Source organism: Fundulus heteroclitus, chromosome 22 (assembly GCF_011125445.2).
Source record: "Fundulus heteroclitus isolate FHET01 chromosome 22, MU-UCD_Fhet_4.1, whole genome shotgun sequence".
NCBI lineage: Eukaryota > Metazoa > Chordata > Actinopteri > Cyprinodontiformes > Fundulidae > Fundulus > Fundulus heteroclitus.
Window position 1 is genome coordinate 1,415,928 of NC_046382.1, and position 19,808 is coordinate 1,435,735.

General features: G+C 40.8%; 1 protein-coding gene across 1 annotated transcript in view; it reads left to right on the top strand.

Annotated features, from left to right (window-relative positions):
- Positions 1-1,653: 1,653 nt before the first annotated feature.
- LOC105922658 (zinc transporter 6) overlaps positions 1,654-19,808 on the top strand; it is a 75,526-nt gene continuing 57,371 nt past the window's right edge. Inside the window, exons 1-4 of the mRNA XM_036126315.1 lie at positions 1,654-1,886; positions 3,883-3,929; positions 7,286-7,372; positions 11,128-11,212. Of these exons, the coding sequence (XP_035982208.1) occupies positions 1,703-1,886; positions 3,883-3,929; positions 7,286-7,372; positions 11,128-11,212 (403 nt within the window). The 5' untranslated portion in view covers positions 1,654-1,702. The remainder of the gene's footprint in view (positions 1,887-3,882; positions 3,930-7,285; positions 7,373-11,127; positions 11,213-19,808) is intronic.

The window sequence follows — 19,808 nt, forward strand, 5'->3', positions numbered from 1 at the left end:
GGTTCACAGCGTCTCTTGGCCCAGGGCTGCAAACAAAACAGCCTTTGTAGCGCTGGACCCAGGTTTGGTCCACATGGTGTCACCATCACAGGGGACACAAATCAGTGAGGGTCCCCGTCTTTCCTTCTGCCTCTTTGATTGCATGAATGAGAAACGTCTTTAAATCTTTTTGGTCCAAATGCTTCTGCAGCTCAGTGCTCCTCTGAAGCAGTTTGCCATTTTCACTGTAAACATCACTTCTTCTGATGTTTATGTGCTGCCATGCAAACAGCAACATGAGGCCATTCCTTATTTTCATTAGATTATTTATTGAGTAAAAGTCAAAATATTACAAACAAACTTTGTGTGACAGCTTCCAAATCTTATTTGTAGATAAGAATTCTGCTATTCTGATTTATTTGTTGATTACTCCATGAACTCAGCTCACTCTGTTTCTTTTAAGATGCTTGAACCTGTTTCTCTCAGTGATCTATCTGATGTTATATATAAGTGAAGATCCTCTAATTGTCCACTTGATTGTCTTCCACCAAATTTGCTTAAAGATACTTTTGCTGTGATTGGGCCTTATTTATTGGGAATTGTAAATTCCTCATTGTCCTCAGGCTGTGTCCAAGGCTTTTTTAAACAATGCTGCTGTCCAACCATTGCTTAGAAAGGCAAACATTCATCCTGAAGTCTTGGCAAATTCTATAAATTCATAAATTGCCTTTTTGTCTGAAATACTGGAAAAGTTAGTCTTTAAGCAATTTCAAATTTATTTGGAAGCAAACTCACTTTACACCAGTGAAGTTGATCTAGAACCATAAACTGAGTAATTATGTGTCGTACACATATTGAGGAAGAATGAATTCAGTCTGGGGCATCCTGGGTAAACTGCAGCCCTAATTCATCCTCTCATCTGAAGCTCCATCTCCTTCACTGCAGAGGACTCCTGGTGGGTGGAGGACTGAGTCCACTGCTGGCAGTCAGACGAAAAAGTGCTTCATGATCCACCGGCGTAAAAACATCTACAGCAACAGTTACTCTCCAGCTGTTTGACTCTTTCAGTTTAGGTCACTGAGGTTTGCAGACAGCTGTTTTTGCACAGCTCTCTAAAGGTCCCATCACGACATTTCATTTGGCTGCTTTGATGCCAACAATTTGGCACGTCGTAGATCTGCTGCTGGGCTTCTGGAGTCATTGATTAAACTGGTACCTGGGTCTTTTATTCCTTTAGTGTTTATGTTTTTAAGTTATTCCAGTTGTACTGCCAGGGGACCTGATGTAATCTTGGCCATTTTTGTGTTTCTTGTTGTGTGTAGACTAAGTGGACTCTCCTGCAAATTATTTGCCCCATAGGGACCATAAATATAATTATTATAATATAAATAATATAATATAAATAATGTGTTTCAAACTAGAAGTATTTGTGTAAATATTTACCCAATATATTACCCAAGCCAGATTTACGTGCCTCTGAATCTATTCTTATCGTCCAGCATGTCTGAAATGTGTGGGTTAATTTAATTTTATCTAATATTTCGTAAAAATGTAAACCAGCAGCTTTACAGTTTTACCTGTGATAGAATAAAACCTTTCATCGCTTTGTTGCTGAGAAATGACGTTGTGAAGTGAGCCTGCAGGGGGCAGCAGTGAACCTGTGTCCACTTCCAAGAGAAGAAGAAGAAGAAGACGAAGAAGACGAAGGAGGCGGAAGTCCAAGATGGCGATGGACGGGATGATGTCCACGTCTCCGGGTCTGTCTTACCAGACTGCGGGGGATTTCTACCCCAGAAAGTTCGGTTCCAAGCCGGACGTGGTTCCGTCCGGGGTGACCGAGCGGAAGGTGGTTCCGCTGGACAAACCGGACATGGTGTCGGTGGACGTCATCAACATCAAAGAGCCAGGTTTGTTATGCTAGCTGTGCTAACAGCTGTTAGCATCGTGTAGCCGCAGCTTTAGCCTCACTGTGGACCTCTCAGTCAGAACTTTGTGTGTGTGACCCTGTTTATGGGTCCGTTAAACCCAGTTCAGCCCATTCGGGTCTGATCCAGAACCAGTTACCATGGTTACGGCTTCATCCCACTGTAAGCTGGGTCAGATCCAGATGATCAGTGAGGAGGAACCCAGCAGATCTTCTTCTGTGGTTAACCACGGTTTAAAAAAACAGCTCTGGGTCGCAGAGGAACAGGCTTTGACTGGTTTTATTCTCCAGCTGTGAACAGAACAGCTGGACCAGAACCAGGACCATGTCTCTGTTAAGCCACGGGGAAAGCCACCCCCACCGGTCCCTGCTGGGTCCCAGGGAGCTGGTCCCTGCTGGGGTCACCCTGGACCAGCCGCCAGTCCGTCACAGAGATGTCAGCCTGGAGCCCAGGTAACCAGGAGCCCAGTTAACCTGGAGCCCAGTTAACCTGGAGCCCAGGTAATCAGGAGCCCAGGTAACCAGGAGCCCAGTTAACCCGGAGCCCAGTTAACCTGGAGCCCAGTAACCAGGAGCCCAGTTAACCTGGAGCCCAGTTAACCTGGAGCCCAGGTAATCAGGAGCCCAGGTAACCAGGAGCCCAGTTAACCAGGAGCCCAGTTAACCTGGAGCCTAGATAACCCGGAGCCCAGTAACCAGGAGCCCAGTTAACCAGGAGCCCAGTTAACCCGGAGCCCAGTTAACCCGGAGCCCAGATAACCCGGAGCCCAATTAACCCGGAGCCCAGTTAACCCGGAGCCCAGTTAACCCGGAGCCCAGTTAACCTTTTTGCCAGGCATCAGTGCTAACCCTAACTGCTGCTCCTCAGAGAAAGTGACTTTGTTACATCTGTATTAAATCAAATTGATGGATTTGATCCACCTGCCTCTGAAGGTTTAAACCGGCAGCTGCAGTCAGGCGTCCCTGAGGCGGCGCCTCTGTGTGCCGCTTCTCGTGAGTCGCTGCTTTAACATCCTTGAGTTTTTTATTCTCCTTGTGTTTAATGGTTTCTATGACTTCTGCTGAAAAGAAAGGCTTTAATTGAGCATCAGCGGTAAAGTTCATGAGCAGCAGGGCAGAGAATCCATGGACAGTCGGGGAGGAGCAGACTGATGCTCAGTCTGTTTCAGGAGCAGAAGGAGGTGCTGCTCTGTGGAGCCACTTGGTTCTTAAGCTCTCGTTAAGACTGGAGATTCATTAAGTGTATCCATCAGAGAGGACATTCTGGTTGTCCTTCCTTTAGTCACAGGAAAAGGGTGAAGACGCTCTGTGTAGGCTGGACCTGATGGGCCAAAGCTTTCCATGCTCCGTTCTCCTTCCAGCAGAGGAGGAGAAACCAGCAGTTTTTACGTTGTTCCTGAGTGATTAATTATCTAAAACAGGCGAGACAGCAACAGGACATTAACAGACTACACACAGGACAGGAGTAATTACACATTAATGTACTCAAAGGAGTAGCTGGAGCACCTTCTTCATCTTCCTTTAGAGCGTGACGTGTCAGGAGCTAACTGGACCTAAAGGGGATGAAGGTCGTGGCTGGAAGAAGGGCTTAAAAATAAAATCTGACTTTATTAAACCAAATCCCATTAATCATTTTGTTTCACAATAAGAAACTAAAACAATAATGTGAAAAACTTGATTTCATGTCAAGCATCTGGTCTGAGAGTTGATCTGAATTCAAAGAGCACCTAAATCCAACATGGCCGCCCTGCTGTGGTAAAGGATGAGGATAAAACTAAATGTTTGTTGCTGGTGGTTTTACTCCATGAGGACAGGCTCTGCTGGTGGAGCTACAGACCGGAGGCTCATCAGCAGGATATGTGGTGTAGAACCGGACCGGCGCCGTCTTCTGCTCCAGAACCCAGAGGAGCGCCTGGTTCTCATGGTTCCACTGGTCCACCCTGAGGCTCCGTGTTGACCGAGCGTGTTTGTCTCTGCAGACGCTGCCGTGCACCGGAAGAAGCAGGAGCACGACGCCTACGTCCTGGTGAGCCCCCCCCCCCCCCCCCCCCCCCCCCCCCGCCTCACAAACTTCATCACTATGTAGTTGTTTATTTTGTACTTTCACAGATGGAGTCACACGGGGCTTCACAATAGACGACATGTTTTATATATAAATATAGCATCACAGTGCTTCATAAGAGACAACAGAACTAAATACAAGGTTAAGATCAAATACAATAAAACTGCAGCTTGAGACCAAAACACAATCAGCCTAAAGCTGATTTATTTAACTTTTGGCTGATTTATTTAACTTTTGGCTGATTTATTTAACTTTTGGCTGATTTATTTAGCTTTTGGCTGATTATTTAACTTTTGGCTGATTTATTTAGCTTTTGGCTGATTATTTAACTTTTGGCTGATTATGTAGCTTTTGGCTGATTTATTTAGCTTTTGGCTGATTATTTAGCTTTTGGCTGATTATGTAGCTTTTGGCTGATTTATTTAGCTTTTGGCTGATTATTTAGCTTTTGGCTGATTATTTAACTTTTGGCTGATTATTTAACTTTTGGCTGATTATGTAGCTTTTGGCTGATTATTTAACTTTTGGCTGATTATTTAACTTTTGGCTGATTATTTAACTTTTGGCTGATTATTTAGCTTTTGGCTGATTTATTTAACTTTTGGCTGATTTATTTAGCTTTTGGCTGATTATTTAGCTTTTGGCTGATTTTTTTTTTTTAGCTTTTGGCTGATTTTTTTTTAGCTTTTGGCTGATTATTTAGCTTTTGGCTGATTATTTTTTAGCTTTTGGCTGATTATTTAGCTTTTGGCTGATTATTTAGCTTTTGGCTGATTATTTAGCTTTGGGGTGATTTTTTTTTTTTTAGCTTTTGGCTGATTTATTTAACTTTTGGCTGATTTTTTTTTTTTTTTTAGCTTTTGGCTGATTTATTTAACTTTTGGCTGATTTTTTTTTTTTTTTTTAGCTTTTGGCTGATTTATTTAACTTTTGGCTGATTTATTTAGCTTTTGGCTGATTATTTAGCTTTGGGCTGATTTTTTTTTTTTTTAGCTTTTGGCTGATTTATTTAACTTTTGGCTGATTTTTTTTTTTTAGCTTTTGGCTGATTTATTTAACTTTTGGCTGATTTTTTTTTTTTTTAGCTTTTGGCTGATTTATTTAACTTTTGGCTGATTTATTTAGCTTTTGGCTGATTATTTTTTAGCTTTTGGCTGATTATTTAGCTTTTGGCTGATTATTTAGCTTTTGGCTGATTATTTAGCTTTGGGGTGATTTTTTTTTTTTTTAGCTTTTGGCTGATTTATTTAACTTTTGGCTGATTTTTTTTTTTTTAGCTTTTGGCTGATTTATTTAACTTTTGGCTGATTTTTTTTTTTTTTTTTTTAGCTTTTGGCTGATTTATTTAACTTTTGGCTGATTTATTTAGCTTTTGGCTGATTATTTAGCTTTGGGCTGATTTTTTTTTTTTTTAGCTTTTGGCTGATTTATTTAACTTTTGGCTGATTTTTTTTTTTTTTAGCTTTTGGCTGATTTATTTAACTTTTGGCTGATTTTTTTTTTTTTTAGCTTTTGGCTGTTTTATTTAACTTTTGGCTGATTTTTTTTTTTTTTTTAGCTTTTGGCTGATTTATTTAACTTTTGGCTGATTTATTTAGCTTTTGGCTGATTTTTTTTTTAGCTTTTGGCTGATTATTTAGCTTTTGGCTGATTATTTAGCTTTTGGCTGATTATTTAGCATTTGGCTGATTTATTTAACTTTTGGCTGATTATTTAGCTTTGGGCTGATTATTTAGCTTTTGGCTGATTATTTAGCTTTTGGCTGATTATTTAGCTTTGGGCTGATTATTTAGCTTTTGGCTGATTATTTAGCTTTTGGCTGATTATTTAGCTCAGCTTTACAGAAGTCAGCAGAGGCAGCAACACCACAGGTGGTCTTTGAGGTCCAACGTTCCTGGTGTTCTGGGACCCTTTGTGCTTCATGCTGGGATATCCAGAGATGTTCTCCAGCTGTTCCTGGGGTCTTGAAACTTGGTCAGAGGAACTTAGAGATTCTGATCTTCCCTAAACGAGACGCTGCGGCTGCTCTGGGTCAGAACCCTCTGCTGGCACCAAACTGGACTTCTTGTCTCCTGAACAATCAGGAGGAATGCTGGCAGGAAACATCTTCTCCAGAAGCATCAGCCTGCTTTCCATCCTGTCAGCTTCTGACGCCTCGTTGTGCTTGAAGCTGAACTTCCTGCTGCTGGTGTCTGGAAAACTGAACGCTTTGGATCACGGCTCAGTAGCGCCCCCCTCAGGAGACGCAGTCCTCCAGCTTCCTGGACGTCTGTGGATGACAGCAGAAGAACATCTCAGTCCATCCTGCTGGACTCCTCCATGCTTCACCGCTACCAGCTGTCCTCCTGTGGTGAAGGGAACCTTTTTACTGAGAAGTGAACTCTTTAAGGATGATTTCCTGATGAAATCTGCAGCTTTCCTGTCTGAGCGTCCTTCTAACAGCAGCGCTGTTGGTCTCAGGCTGCACTTCCTGTTCAGACACACCAGGAGCTTCAAAGGATTTAGTCATAAAAATAATATCGTCCTGGAACTTTAAATACAGCACGACATCTTTTGTTTTGCTTTCACTTTAGTTCAGCAGTAAATGCAACGCAGACCTGGAGACGCCGTTCCAGTGGACTCAGTAAACCAGACAGAGGTCCTCAGATCCTGTTTTATAGCTAAAATGTTTTATTAAAGACGAAGTAGAAACTAATCAATCCCCCAAAAATCTAGGAAACTCCAGGCTTTTTTCTTTTGAAGAGGCAATAAAGCAAAACTCTTAAACTTATTCGTCACATCGATGTTATTTAGATGTATTTATCGATCTATTTGATCGACATTAACTTTATTATATTAAAAGGTTGCATGTTTACTTTAGTTAAATAGATAAAAAATCTAATTTTTAAAAAAAATATGCATATTGTTTGTGGCCCTCAGGTTCTTTCAACTGGACAATTTTAAATTGTTATTGTAAAGTAAATTAAACACAGACATGTCATACCAAGAGGCGCCACGTGGGGGCAGCATAGGCCAGGCTTTGTGTCGGCAGGAGGCTGAGAGTCCAAACCCCTCATGATGCCTCCATAGAACGGGAATTCAACCCGCAGCCCTTTGGTTGGTGGCGCTGACAGAGAAAGTGACCCCACCAACATGGCCGCTCTGGTTTTAGCTAGAATAAAATCAGGAATAAACAGCGAGTTTCATGGAGGAGGATCTGATGGTTTACAGCAGATTGTATGTGTTTTCACACTTTTCCCTCCTTTCTCCTCCTTTTTCCCTCCTTCTTTCCTCCTTTCTCCTCCTTTTTCCCTCCTTCCTTCTCCTCCTTTCTCCTGCAGGGCACCATCCACCCGTTCAGGAAGGCGCATCGCTCCGTCTTTGGGAAGTTGCTGCAGGAGCTCAGGCTGGTGTCCTCCGACAGACGGGTAGGCAGCGCCTCCTCCTCCTGCTTTCTGGTCCCGTTAGGAGTCAGAACCGACAGTTAGGAGTCAGAACGGACCGTTGGGAGTCAGAACCGAGCGTTGGGAGTCAGAACGGACCGTTGGGAGTCAGAACCGAGCGTTGGGAGTCAGAACCGACAGTTAGGAGTCAGAACCGAGCGTTAGGAGTCAGAACCGACAGTTAGGAGTCAGAACCGACAGTTAGGAGTCAGAACCGACAGTTAGGAGTCAGAACCGAGCGTTAGGAGTCAGAACGGACCGTTGGGAGTCAGAACCGAGCGTTGGGAGTCAGAACCGAGCGTTAGGAGTCAGAACCGACAGTTAGGAGTCAGAACCGACAGTTAGGAGTCAGAACCGACAGTTAGGAGTCAGAACCGAGCGTTAGGAGTCAGAACGGACCGTTGGGAGTCAGAACCGAGCGTTGGGAGTCAGAACCGAGCGTTGGGAGTCAGAACCGAGCGTTGGGAGTCAGAACCGAGCGTTGGGAGTCAGAACGGACCGTTGGGAGTCAGAACCGAGCGTTGGGAGTCAGAACCGAGCGTTGGGAGTCAGAACCGAGCGTTGGGAGTCAGAACCGAGCGTTGGGAGTCAGAACCGAGCGTTGGGAGTCAGAACGGACCGTTGGGAGTCAGAACCGAGCGTTGGGAGTCAGAACGGACCGTTGGGAGTCAGAACCGAGCGTTAGGAGTCAGAACCGAGCGTTAGGAGTCAGAACCGAGCGCTGGGAGTCAGAACGGACAGTTAGGAGTCAGAACGGACAGTTAGGAGTCAGAACCGAGCGTTGGGAGTCAGAACGGACCGTTGGGAGTCAGAACCGAGCGTTGGGAGTCAGAACCGAGCGTTGGGAGTCAGAACCGAGCGTTGGGAGTCAGAACGGACCGTTGGGAGTCAGAACGGACCGTTGGGAGTCAGAACCGAGCGTTGGGAGTCAGAACGGACCGTTGGGAGTCAGAACCGAGCGTTAGGAGTCAGAACCGAGCGCTGGGAGTCAGAACGGACAGTTAGGAGTCAGAACCGACAGTTAGGAGTCAGAACCGACAGTTAGGAGTCAGAACCGACAGTTAGGAGTCAGAACCGAGCATTGGGAGTCAGAACCGAGCGTTGGGAGTCAGAACCGAGCGTTGGGAGTCAGAACCGAGCGTTGGGAGTCAGAACCGAGCGTTGGGAGTCAGAACCGAGCGTTGGGAGTCAGAACCGAGCGTTAGGAGTCAGAACCGAGCGTTGGGAGTCAGAACCGAGCGTTGGGAGTCAGAACGGACCGTTGGGAGTCAGAACCGAGCGTTGGGAGTCAGAACGGACCGTTGGGAGTCAGAACCGAGCGTTGGGAGTCAGAACCGAGCGTTGGGAGTCAGAACGGACCGTTGGGAGTCAGAACGGACCGTTGGGAGTCAGAACCGAGCGTTGGGAGTCAGAACCGAGCGTTAGGAGTCAGAACGGACCGTTGGGAGTCAGAACGGAGCGTTGGGAGTCAGAACGGAGCGTTGGGAGTCAGAACCGACCGTTGGGAGTCAGAACCGAGCGTTGGGAGTCAGAACCGAGCGTTGGGAGTCAGAACCGAGCGTTGGGAGTCAGAACGGACCGTTGGGAGTCAGAACCGAGCGTTGGGAGTCAGAACGGACCGTTGGGAGTCAGAACCGAGCGTTGGGAGTCAGAACCGAGCGTTGGGAGTCAGAACCGAGCGCTGGGAGTCAGAACCGAGCATTGGGAGTCAGAACCGAGCGCTGGGAGTCAGAACCGAGCGCTGGGAGTCAGAACCGAGCGCTGAACCTTCCTGGTACCTTCTGATGGGGGCAGCAGAGCGCCGGGCTGAAAGCGGGCCGGTTCTGTTCTGGGCCGGGCGGTACCGGTCGGGTTCACAGCGCCGGTTCTGCTCGGCGGCGCCTGTGAGTCCGACAGGAAGTGACAGGCGGGTGGCTCTGCTCAGAGGAGGCTGTCACATCCAGAACCGCGCTGAAGGCACTCAGACCGGGTCGCCTCTGGTTCTGGACCTGATGAAGGACCGCTGAGCCTCATCAGCCAATCCGCTCCAGAACCAGAACCGTCCTGGACCTCTGAACACCACAGCCCAAAACCCGGCTGGGGTTCTGCTGACAGACCCGACGTCAGTCTGCTGGTTCCTGCCCGGAGCGTTGGACACGTTGAGCAGAACCTGGAACAGAACCTGCCGACCCGACGGGTTTAAGGTTCCATTGTTCTGTTCGCTCAGCCAGAGTCCGGTTCTGGTCTGGACTTGGACTAGGCCGTTTTGGCCAGTCGGGTTTAGATGTTCTGGTGGGTTTGGGTTTCAGAACACTGTGGTGTACGGAGGAGCTCACAGTGGACCGGATCTCAGAACCAGAACCCGTACTCAGAACCAGTAGCAGCATTAAAAGCCCAAACCACCGTCCCTCCTCTGTGGTTCTGGACCGGTAGGAGGAGGTTGGCTTGATCCATGGTTCTGTTCTGGCCCAGTGGTTCTGTCCTCATCGCCTACTGGACTTTGGTTCTGAACGGTTCTGTCAGAACCTGTAAACATGTTCTGCTGAGGCTCAGCTGTCCTCTTCAGCCGCTTCAGTTACCGTCCTATCAGGACCTTTTACTGAGGCCGGTTCTGTCTGAGGTCTGGGTCCGGTTGGTGTTCTGAGTTTTGGGTTTGGGTCAGAACCGGGATGTAACCAGAGAACAGATGAAATGAGACCAGAACCGGCTAAAACGGATAAAAACGACAAAAGATAAAACAAGAAAGAGCAGAAAATAACAGGATGACGTCAGAACGCACCAATAGAACCGGACAGAACCAGAACCGGACCGACCCGCTAATCAGCGGCTGTAATTAGCAGCATGAAGATCATCTCAGGTTCCAGATCAGCTGCTGGTTCTGTGCTGCGATGACCCAGGAGTGAATGAGCAGAACCTGCCAACCCGGTTGCTGAATGGACCAGAACCAATCCTCTCTGCCAGCCGCCATTGTGGCTTCTCTGATTGGTCACTGCTACGAAAACCCCGCCCCCAGCCGTCCTGATTGGCTCGTCCAGTTTGTGGCTTTAATCAGATCATAACTGCCATTTAACTTTTCTCTGCATTAAACACAAGCAACAAAAATGGCCTTAAAGATATAAACAAGGACTATTTAAAACTAAAAAATTAACTTTTTTTATTAATCAGATTATTATTATTATTATTATTATTATTATTATTATTATTATTATTATTATTATTAGGGAATAACTGACCAGAACTTAATGCTGTGGAGAGATTCCTGACAGTTTCTGCTAAAAACTATGATTATATAAACTCTAAAACAAATAATAAAACTAGATTATCTCTCTGCTGCAGCTCTTCTCTTCCATGTGGAGGAAAATCACTTCAGACATAATTACTGACGCCTAAAGAACGTCTGATCTAAAATGTTACGTAGACAAACTGCAGGCCTGCCGTTTGGAAGCTGTGTTTATTAAAGTTGTGATTATATTACAGATGGGATTAATTGTCCAGGTGGAGCCGTGTCCATCAGGCTAACTCGTCTAAATCCAATAAACTTTATTTATAAAGCAGCTCTGAACAGGAGAGCCTCTCCTGGTGCTGAAACAGCTTCAACACAAAGAGAGCTTCATCTTCTGTGCCGTGTGATTGTGTCGTTGTTGTCGTCCTGCTAACCTGTGTCGGTTCTGGTCGGTTCTGGTCGGTTCTGGTGTTCTGTAACCCGGTACTGGAACCCTCTGGGCCTGGCTAACTCCTGGCTGCTCCTCTCTTTCTTCCAGTCGTGGAGGATCCTGCTGTTCGGAGCGCTCAACCTGCTCTGCACCGGCTGTCTGCTCATGTGGTGCAGCTCCACCAACAGCATGGGTGAGTACCGACCCGGTACCGACCCGACCCGGTACCGCCGTCTGGCAGAACCCCGCCCACACACAGCACACACACATCTGGACCGGCCCGGCAGCAGCAGAACACGCTGGTCTGTTACACGTGGCGCCGGGTCCAGTAGGGGGCAGAACCACCTCTGGACCAGAACTTTAGTGGTGTGAACATCTCAGACTGAACCCGTTGCTGCTTCAGGTCGTAAACATCAGTTTTCTGAGTAGGATTTGGGTCTGGACTTTGACTAGGCCACTCTGAATCCTTCAGAACTCTTCATAGTGTCTCTGGTCAGGGTGGTTCTCCTGCAGGGAGGTGGACCTCCAACCCAGCCTCTAAAGGTTCTCCTCCAGGATGGTTCTGGTTCAGCTCCATCCATCCATGGAGGAGAACGTCCCCCAGCATGATGCTGCTGCCACCCTGCTCCTCTGTGGGGGTGTTGTGTTCCTTAGGTTCTGGTCCCACCTGAGCAGAACCACCTCGTCTCCTTCAGGGTGTGGAGCAGCAAGCAGAACTTCTTAGGACTTTCTTTCATTGATCTCTTTCTTCGTGCCGCTCTGCCATTAAGGCCAGAGTCGTTACTAGTTGTCCTGTGAGAAGATCCTCCCTCCTGAGCCGTGATCTCTACAGCCTGTGATGTGGAGGAGCTGCAGCGTTCTCCTGGTTTACCTCCATGGAGGAGTCCAGCTGCTCCACAGAGGGTTAGGCTGCTTTTCTAGGCCATGGTCCACATCTGGCTCTGCTGACCCGAGGAGAGCCTGATGGGTTCCCATCTGCAGCACAGCAGAGGGACCAGGACCCTCAGAGCCTGAGATGAAGCTCGTTCATCTCCCAGTGCAGCCTGTCGTCACCCAGGAACAGGAGAACAGGACACCAGGAGAGCAGCTTCTGTTGCCATCTGCTGCGCTGGTCCTCATCGATCCTCCTCCAGGCTCCTGGTCCTTTATCTGATCCAGATGAAGGGTCGTCTGTCAGCCATGACGGGTGAAGATCTGTCCAGGTCTCAGGTTTCTAAATGCCTGAGCAGTTCTGGGAGCGTTCCTCCTCCTCCTGCCTCCTCCTGAGGGAAGAACCGGGTCGGGGGTTTCCAGGGTCCTGCTTGACCTCCTGCAGGTACCGGCCCCGCCCTCAGGTCCTCTCTGAGGGAATCGCTGCCATGCAGAGAACGCCGTGGAACCCGATCCCCGCGCTGCTCCGGCTGCAGCAAACACGCAGACAGCCTCCCTCGCTGGGCGGGTCAGGTGTCGCGCTCGCAGGAAGCGCAGAACGCAGCGATCGAACGGGGGGGCGAAGGCGACACCGCTGTCGATACCGAGTCAGGATGAGACGGCGGGCCGGACTGAGAGCTGAAAGCTGGACCCGGCTCACAGCAGCCTCTGCTGCGGCGCTGCTGACTGGGTCTCTGGGAGGTTTCAGGAGTCCACTTCCTGTTCTGACTGTTTGTTTATAGAATAAAGTTAGAAAAACCATGAGAAGGATCTTCTGCAGACTGGATTTATAAAATAAAGTTAAAAAATCATAAAAGGGATCTACTGCAGACTGGATTTATAGAATAAAGTTAGAAAAAACATGAAAAGGATCTTCTGCAGACTGGATTTATAAAATAAAGTTAGAAAAACCATGAAAAGGATCTACTGCAGACTGGATTTATAAAATAAAGTTAGAAAAACCATGAAAAGGATCTACTGCAGACTGGATTTATAAAATAAAGTTAGAAAAATCATAAAAAGGATCTACTGCAGACTGGATTTATAAAATAAAGTTAGAAAAATCATAAAAAGGATCTACTGCAGACTGGATTTTTAAAATAAAGTTAGAAAAACCATGAAAAGGATCTACTGCAGACTGGATTTATAGAATAAAGTTAGAAAAACCATGAGAAGGATCTTCTGCAGACTGGATTTATAAAATAAAGTTAAAAAATCATAAAAGGGATCTACTGCAGACTGGATTTATAGAATAAAGTTAGAAAAAAACATGAAAAGGATCTTCTGCAGACTGGATTTATAAAATAAAGTTAGAAAAAACCATGAAAAGGATCTACTGCAGACTGGATTTATAAAATAAAGTTAGAAAAACCATGAAAAGGATCTACTGCAGACTGGATTTATAAAATAAAGTTAGAAAAATCATAAAAAGGATCTACTGCAGACTGGATTTATAAAATAAAGTTAGAAAAATCATAAAAAGGATCTACTGCAGACTGGATTTTTAAAATAAAGTTAGAAAAACCATGAAAAGGATCTACTGCAGACTGGATTTATAAGATAAAGTTAGAAAAACCATGAAAAGGATCTTTTGCAGACTGGATTTATAAAATAAAGTTAGAACAACCATGAAAAGTATCTACTGAAGACTGGATTTATAAAATAAAGTTAGAAAAAAACATGAAAAGGATCTACTGCAGACTGGATTTATAAAATAAAGTTAGAAAAACCATGAAAAGGATCTACTGAAGACTGGATTTATAAAATAAAGTTAGAAAAAACATGAAAAGGATCTACTGAAGACTGGATTTATAAAATAAAGTTAGAAAAAAACCATGAAAAGGATCTACTGCAGACTGGATTTATAGAATAAAGTTAGAAAAACCATGAAAAGGATCTACCGCAGACTGGATTTATAGAATAAAGTTAGAAAAACCATTAAAAGGATCTACTGCAGACTGGATTTATAGAATAAAGTTAGAAAAAACATGAAAAGGATCTACTACAGACTGGATTTATAAAATAAAGTTAGAAAAACCATGAGAAGGATCTTCTGCAGACTGGATTTATAAAATAAAGTTAGAAAAACCATGAAAAGGATCTACTGCAGACTGGATTTATAAAATAAAGTTAGAAAATCAGTGAAAGGGATCTACTGCAGACTGGATTTATAGAATAAAGTTAGAAAAACCATGAAAAGGATCTACTGAAGACTGGATTTATAAAATAAAGTTAGAAAAACCATGAAAAGGATCTACTGCAGACTGGATTTATAAAATAAAGTTAGAAAATCAGTGAAAGGGATCTACTGCAGACTGGATTTATAGAATAAAGTTAGAAAAACCATGAAAAGGATCTACTGCAGACTGGATTTATAGAATAAACTTAGAAAAAACATGAAAAGGATCTACTGCAGACTGGATTTATATAATAAAGTTAGAAAAACCATGAAAAGGATCTACAGACTGGATTTATAAAATAAAGTTAGAAAAACCATGAGAAGGATCTTCTGCAGACTGGATTTATAAAATAAAGTTAGAAAAACCATGAAAAGGATCTACTGCAGACTGGATTTATAAAATATAAAATAAAGTTAGAAAAACCATGAAAAGGATCTTCTGCAGACTGGATTTATAAATAAAGTTAGAAAAACCATGAAAAGGATCTACTGCAGACTGGATTTATAAAATAAAGTTAGAAAAACCATGAAAAGGATCTACTGCAGACTGGATTTATAAAATAAAGTTAGAAAAATCATAAAAAGGATCTACTGCAGACTGGATTTATAAAATAAAGTTAGAAAAATCATAAAAAGGATCTACTGCAGACTGGATTTTTAAAATAAAGTTAGAAAAAACCATGAAAAGGATCTACTGCAGACTGGATTTATAAGATAAAGTTAGAAAAAACCATGAAAAGGATCTTTTGCAGACTGGATTTATAAAATAAAGTTAGAACAACCATGAAAAGTATCTACTGAAGACTGGATTTATAAAATAAAGTTAGAAAAAACATGAAAAGGATCTACTGCAGACTGGATTTATAAAATAAAGTTAGAAAAACCATGAAAAGGATCTACTGAAGACTGGATTTATAAAATAAGTTAGAAAAAAACATGAAAAGGATCTACTGAAGACTGGATTTATAAAATAAAGTTAGAAAAAACCATGAAAAGGATCTACTGCAGACTGGATTTATAGAATAAAGTTAGAAAAACCATGAAAAGGATCTACCGCAGACTGGATTTATAGAATAAAGTTAGAAAAAACCATTAAAAGGATCTACTGCAGACTGGATTTATAGAATAAAGTTAGAAAAAACATGAAAAGGATCTACTACAGACTGGATTTATAAAATAAAGTTAGAAAAACCATGAGAAGGATCTTCTGCAGACTGGATTTATAAAATAAAGTTAGAAAAAACCATGAAAAGGATCTACTGCAGACTGGATTTATAAAATAAAGTTAGAAAATCAGTGAAAGGGATCTACTGCAGACTGGATTTATAGAATAAAGTTAGAAAAACCATGAAAAGGATCTACTGAAGACTGGATTTATAAAATAAAGTTAGAAAAACCATGAAAAGGATCTACTGCAGACTGGATTTATAAAATAAAGTTAGAAAATCAGTGAAAGGGATCTACTGCAGACTGGATTTATAGAATAAAGTTAGAAAAACCATGAAAAGGATCTACTGCAGACTGGATTTATAGAATAAAGTTAGAAAAAAACATGAAAAGGATCTACTGCAGACTGGATTTATATAATAAAGTTAGAAAAACCATGAAAAGGATCTACAGACTGGATTTATAAAATAAAGTTAGAAAAACCATGAGAAGGATCTTCTGCAGACTGGATTTATAAAATAAAGTTAGAAAAACCATGAAAAGGATCTACTGCAGACTGGATTTATAAAATATAAAATAAAGTTAGAAAAACCATGAGAAGGATCTACTACAGACTGGATTTATAAAATAAAGTTAGAACAACCATGAAAAGTATCTACTGAAGACTGGATTTATAAAATAAAGTTAGAAAAAACATGAAAAGGATCTACTGCAGACTGGATTTATAAAATAAAGTTAGAAAAACCATGAAAAGGATCTACTGAAGACTGGATTTATAAAATAAAGTTAGACAAAACATGAAAAGGATCTACTGAAGACTGGATTTATAGAATAAAGTTAGAAAAACCATGAAAAGGATCTACTGCAGACTGGATTTATAAGATAAAGTTAGAAAAACCATGAAATAGATCTTCTGCAGACTGGATTTATAAAATAAAGTTAGAAAAACCATGAAAAGGATCTACTGCAGACTGGATTTATAAAATAAAGTTAGAAAAACCATGAAAAGTATCTACTGAAGACTGGATTTATAAAATAAAGTTAGAAAAACCATGAAAAGGATCTACTGCAGACTGGATTTATAAAATAAAGTTAGAAAAACCATGAAAAGGATCTACTGCAGACTGGATTTATAAAATAAAGTTAGAAAAACCATGAAAAGGATCTACTGCAGACTGGATTTATAAAATAAAGTTAGAAAAATCATAAAAAGGATCTACTGCAGACTGGATTTATAAAATAAAGTTAGAAAAATCATAAAAAGGATCTACTGCAGACTGGATTTTTAAAATAAAGTTAGAAAAACCATGAAAAGGATCTACTGCAGACTGGATTTATAGAATAAAGTTAGAAAAACCATGAGAAGGATCTTCTGCAGACTGGATTTATAAAATAAAGTTAAAAAATCATAAAAGGGATCTACTGCAGACTGGATTTATAGAATAAAGTTAGAAAAAACATGAAAAGGATCTTCTGCAGACTGGATTTATAAAATAAAGTTAGAAAAACCATGAAAAGGATCTACTGCAGACTGGATTTATAAAATAAGTTAGAAAAAACCATGAAAAGGATCTACTGCAGACTGGATTTATAAAATAAAGTTAGAAAAATCATAAAAAGGATCTACTGCAGACTGGATTTATAAAATAAAGTTAGAAAAATCATAAAAAGGATCTACTGCAGACTGGATTTTTAAAATAAAGTTAGAAAAACCATGAAAAGGATCTACTGCAGACTGGATTTATAAGATAAAGTTAGAAAAAACATGAAAAGGATCTACTGCAGACTGGATTTATAAAATAAAGTTAGAAAAACCATGAAAAGGATCTACTGCAGACTGGATTTATAAAATAAAGTTAGAAAAACCATTAAAAGGATCTACTGCAGACTGGATTTATAGAATAAAGTTAGAAAAAACATGAAAAGGATCTACTACAGACTGGATTTATAAAATAAAGTTAGAAAAACCATGAGAAGGATCTTCTGCAGACTGGATTTATAAAATAAAGTTAGAAAAACCATGAAAAGGATCTACTGCAGACTGGATTTATAAAATAAAGTTAGAAAATCAGTGAAAGGGATCTACTGCAGACTGGATTTATAAAATAAAGTTAGAAAATCAGTGAAAGGGATCTACTGCAGACTGGATTTATAGAATAAAGTTAGAAAAACCATGAAAAGGATCTACTGCAGACTGGATTTATAAAATAAAGTTAGAAAATCAGTGAAAGGGATCTACTGCAGACTGGATTTATAGAATAAAGTTAGAAAAACCATGAAAAGGATCTACTGCAGACTGGATTTATAGAATAAAGTTAGAAAAAACATGAAAAGGATCTACTGCAGACTGGATTTATATAATAAAGTTAGAAAAACCATGAAAAGGATCTACAGACTGGATTTATAAAATAAAGTTAGAAAAACCATGAGAAGGATCTTCTGCAGACTGGATTTATAAAATAAAGTTAGAAAAACCATGAAAAGGATCTACTGCAGACTGGATTTATAAAATATAAAATAAAGTTAGAAAAACCATGAGAAGGATCTACTACAGACTGGATTTATAAAATAAAGTTAGAACAACCATGAAAAGTATCTACTGAAGACTGGATTTATAAAATAAAGTTAGAAAAAACATGAAAAGGATCTACTGCAGACTGGATTTATAAAATAAAGTTAGAAAAACCATGAAAAGGATCTACTGAAGACTGGATTTATAAAATAAAGTTAGACAAAACATGAAAAGGATCTACTGAAGACTGGATTTATAGAATAAAGTTAGAAAAACCATGAAAAGGATCTACTGCAGACTGGATTTATAAGATAAAGTTAGAAAAACCATGAAATAGATCTTCTGCAGACTGGATTTATAAAATAAAGTTAGAAAAACCATGAAAAGGATCTACTGCAGACTGGATTTATAAAATAAAGTTAGAACAACCATGAAAAGTATCTACTGAAGACTGGATTTATAAAATAAAGTTAGAAAAACCATGAAAAGGATCTACTGCAGACTGGATTTATAAAATAAAGTTAGAAAAACCATGAAAAGGATCTACTGCAGACTGGATTTATAAAATAAAGTTAGAAAAACCATGAAAAGGATCTACTGCAGACTGGATTTATAAAATAAAGTTAGAAAAATCATAAAAAGGATCTACTGCAGACTGGATTTATAAAATAAAGTTAGAAAAATCATAAAAAGGATCTACTGCAGACTGGATTTTTAAAATAAAGTTAGAAAAACCATGAAAAGGATCTACTGCAGACTGGATTTATAGAATAAAGTTAGAAAAACCATGAGAAGGATCTTCTGCAGACTGGATTTATAAAATAAAGTTAAAAAATCATAAAAGGGATCTACTGCAGACTGGATTTATAGAATAAAGTTAGAAAAAACATGAAAAGGATCTTCTGCAGACTGGATTTATAAAATAAAGTTAGAAAAACCATGAAAAGGATCTACTGCAGACTGGATTTATAAAATAAAGTTAGAAAAACCATGAAAAGGATCTACTGCAGACTGGATTTATAAAATAAAGTTAGAAAAATCATAAAAAGGATCTACTGCAGACTGGATTTATAAAATAAAGTTAGAAAAATCATAAAAAGGATCTACTGCAGACTGGATTTTTAAAATAAAGTTAGAAAAACCATGAAAAGGATCTACTGCAGACTGGATTTATAAGATAAAGTTAGAAAAACCATGAAAAGGATCTTTTGCAGACTGGATTTATAAAATAAAGTTAGAACAACCATGAAAAGTATCTACTGAAGACTGGATTTATAAAATAAAGTTAGAAAAAACATGAAAAGGATCTACTGCAGACTGGATTTATAAAATAAAGTTAGAAAAACCATGAAAAGGATCTACTGAAGACTGGATTTATAAAATAAAGTTAGAAAAAACATGAAAAGGATCTACTGAAGACTGGATTTATAAAATAAAGTTAGAAAAACCATGAAAAGGATCTACTGCAGACTGGATTTATAGAATAAAGTTAGAAAAACCATGAAAAGGATCTACCGCAGACTGGATTTATAGAATAAAGTTAGAAAAACCATTAAAAGGATCTACTGCAGACTGGATTTATAGAATAAAGTTAGAAAAACATGAAAAGGATCTACTACAGACTGGATTTATAAAATAAAGTTAGAAAAACCATGAGAAGGATCTTCTGCAGACTGGATTTATAAAATAAAGTTAGAAAAAACCATGAAAAGGATCTACTGCAGACTGGATTTATAAAATAAAGTTAGAAAATCAGTGAAAGGGATCTACTGCAGACTGGATTTATAGAATAAAGTTAGAAAAAACCATGAAAAGGATCTACTGCAGACTGGATTTATAGAATAAACTTAGAAAAAACATGAAAAGGATCTACTGCAGACTGGATTTATATAATAAAGTTAGAAAAACCATGAAAAGGATCTACAGACTGGATTTATAAAATAAAGTTAGAAAAACCATGAGAAGGATCTTCTGCAGACTGGATTTATAAAATAAAGTTAGAAAAACCATGAAAAGGATCTA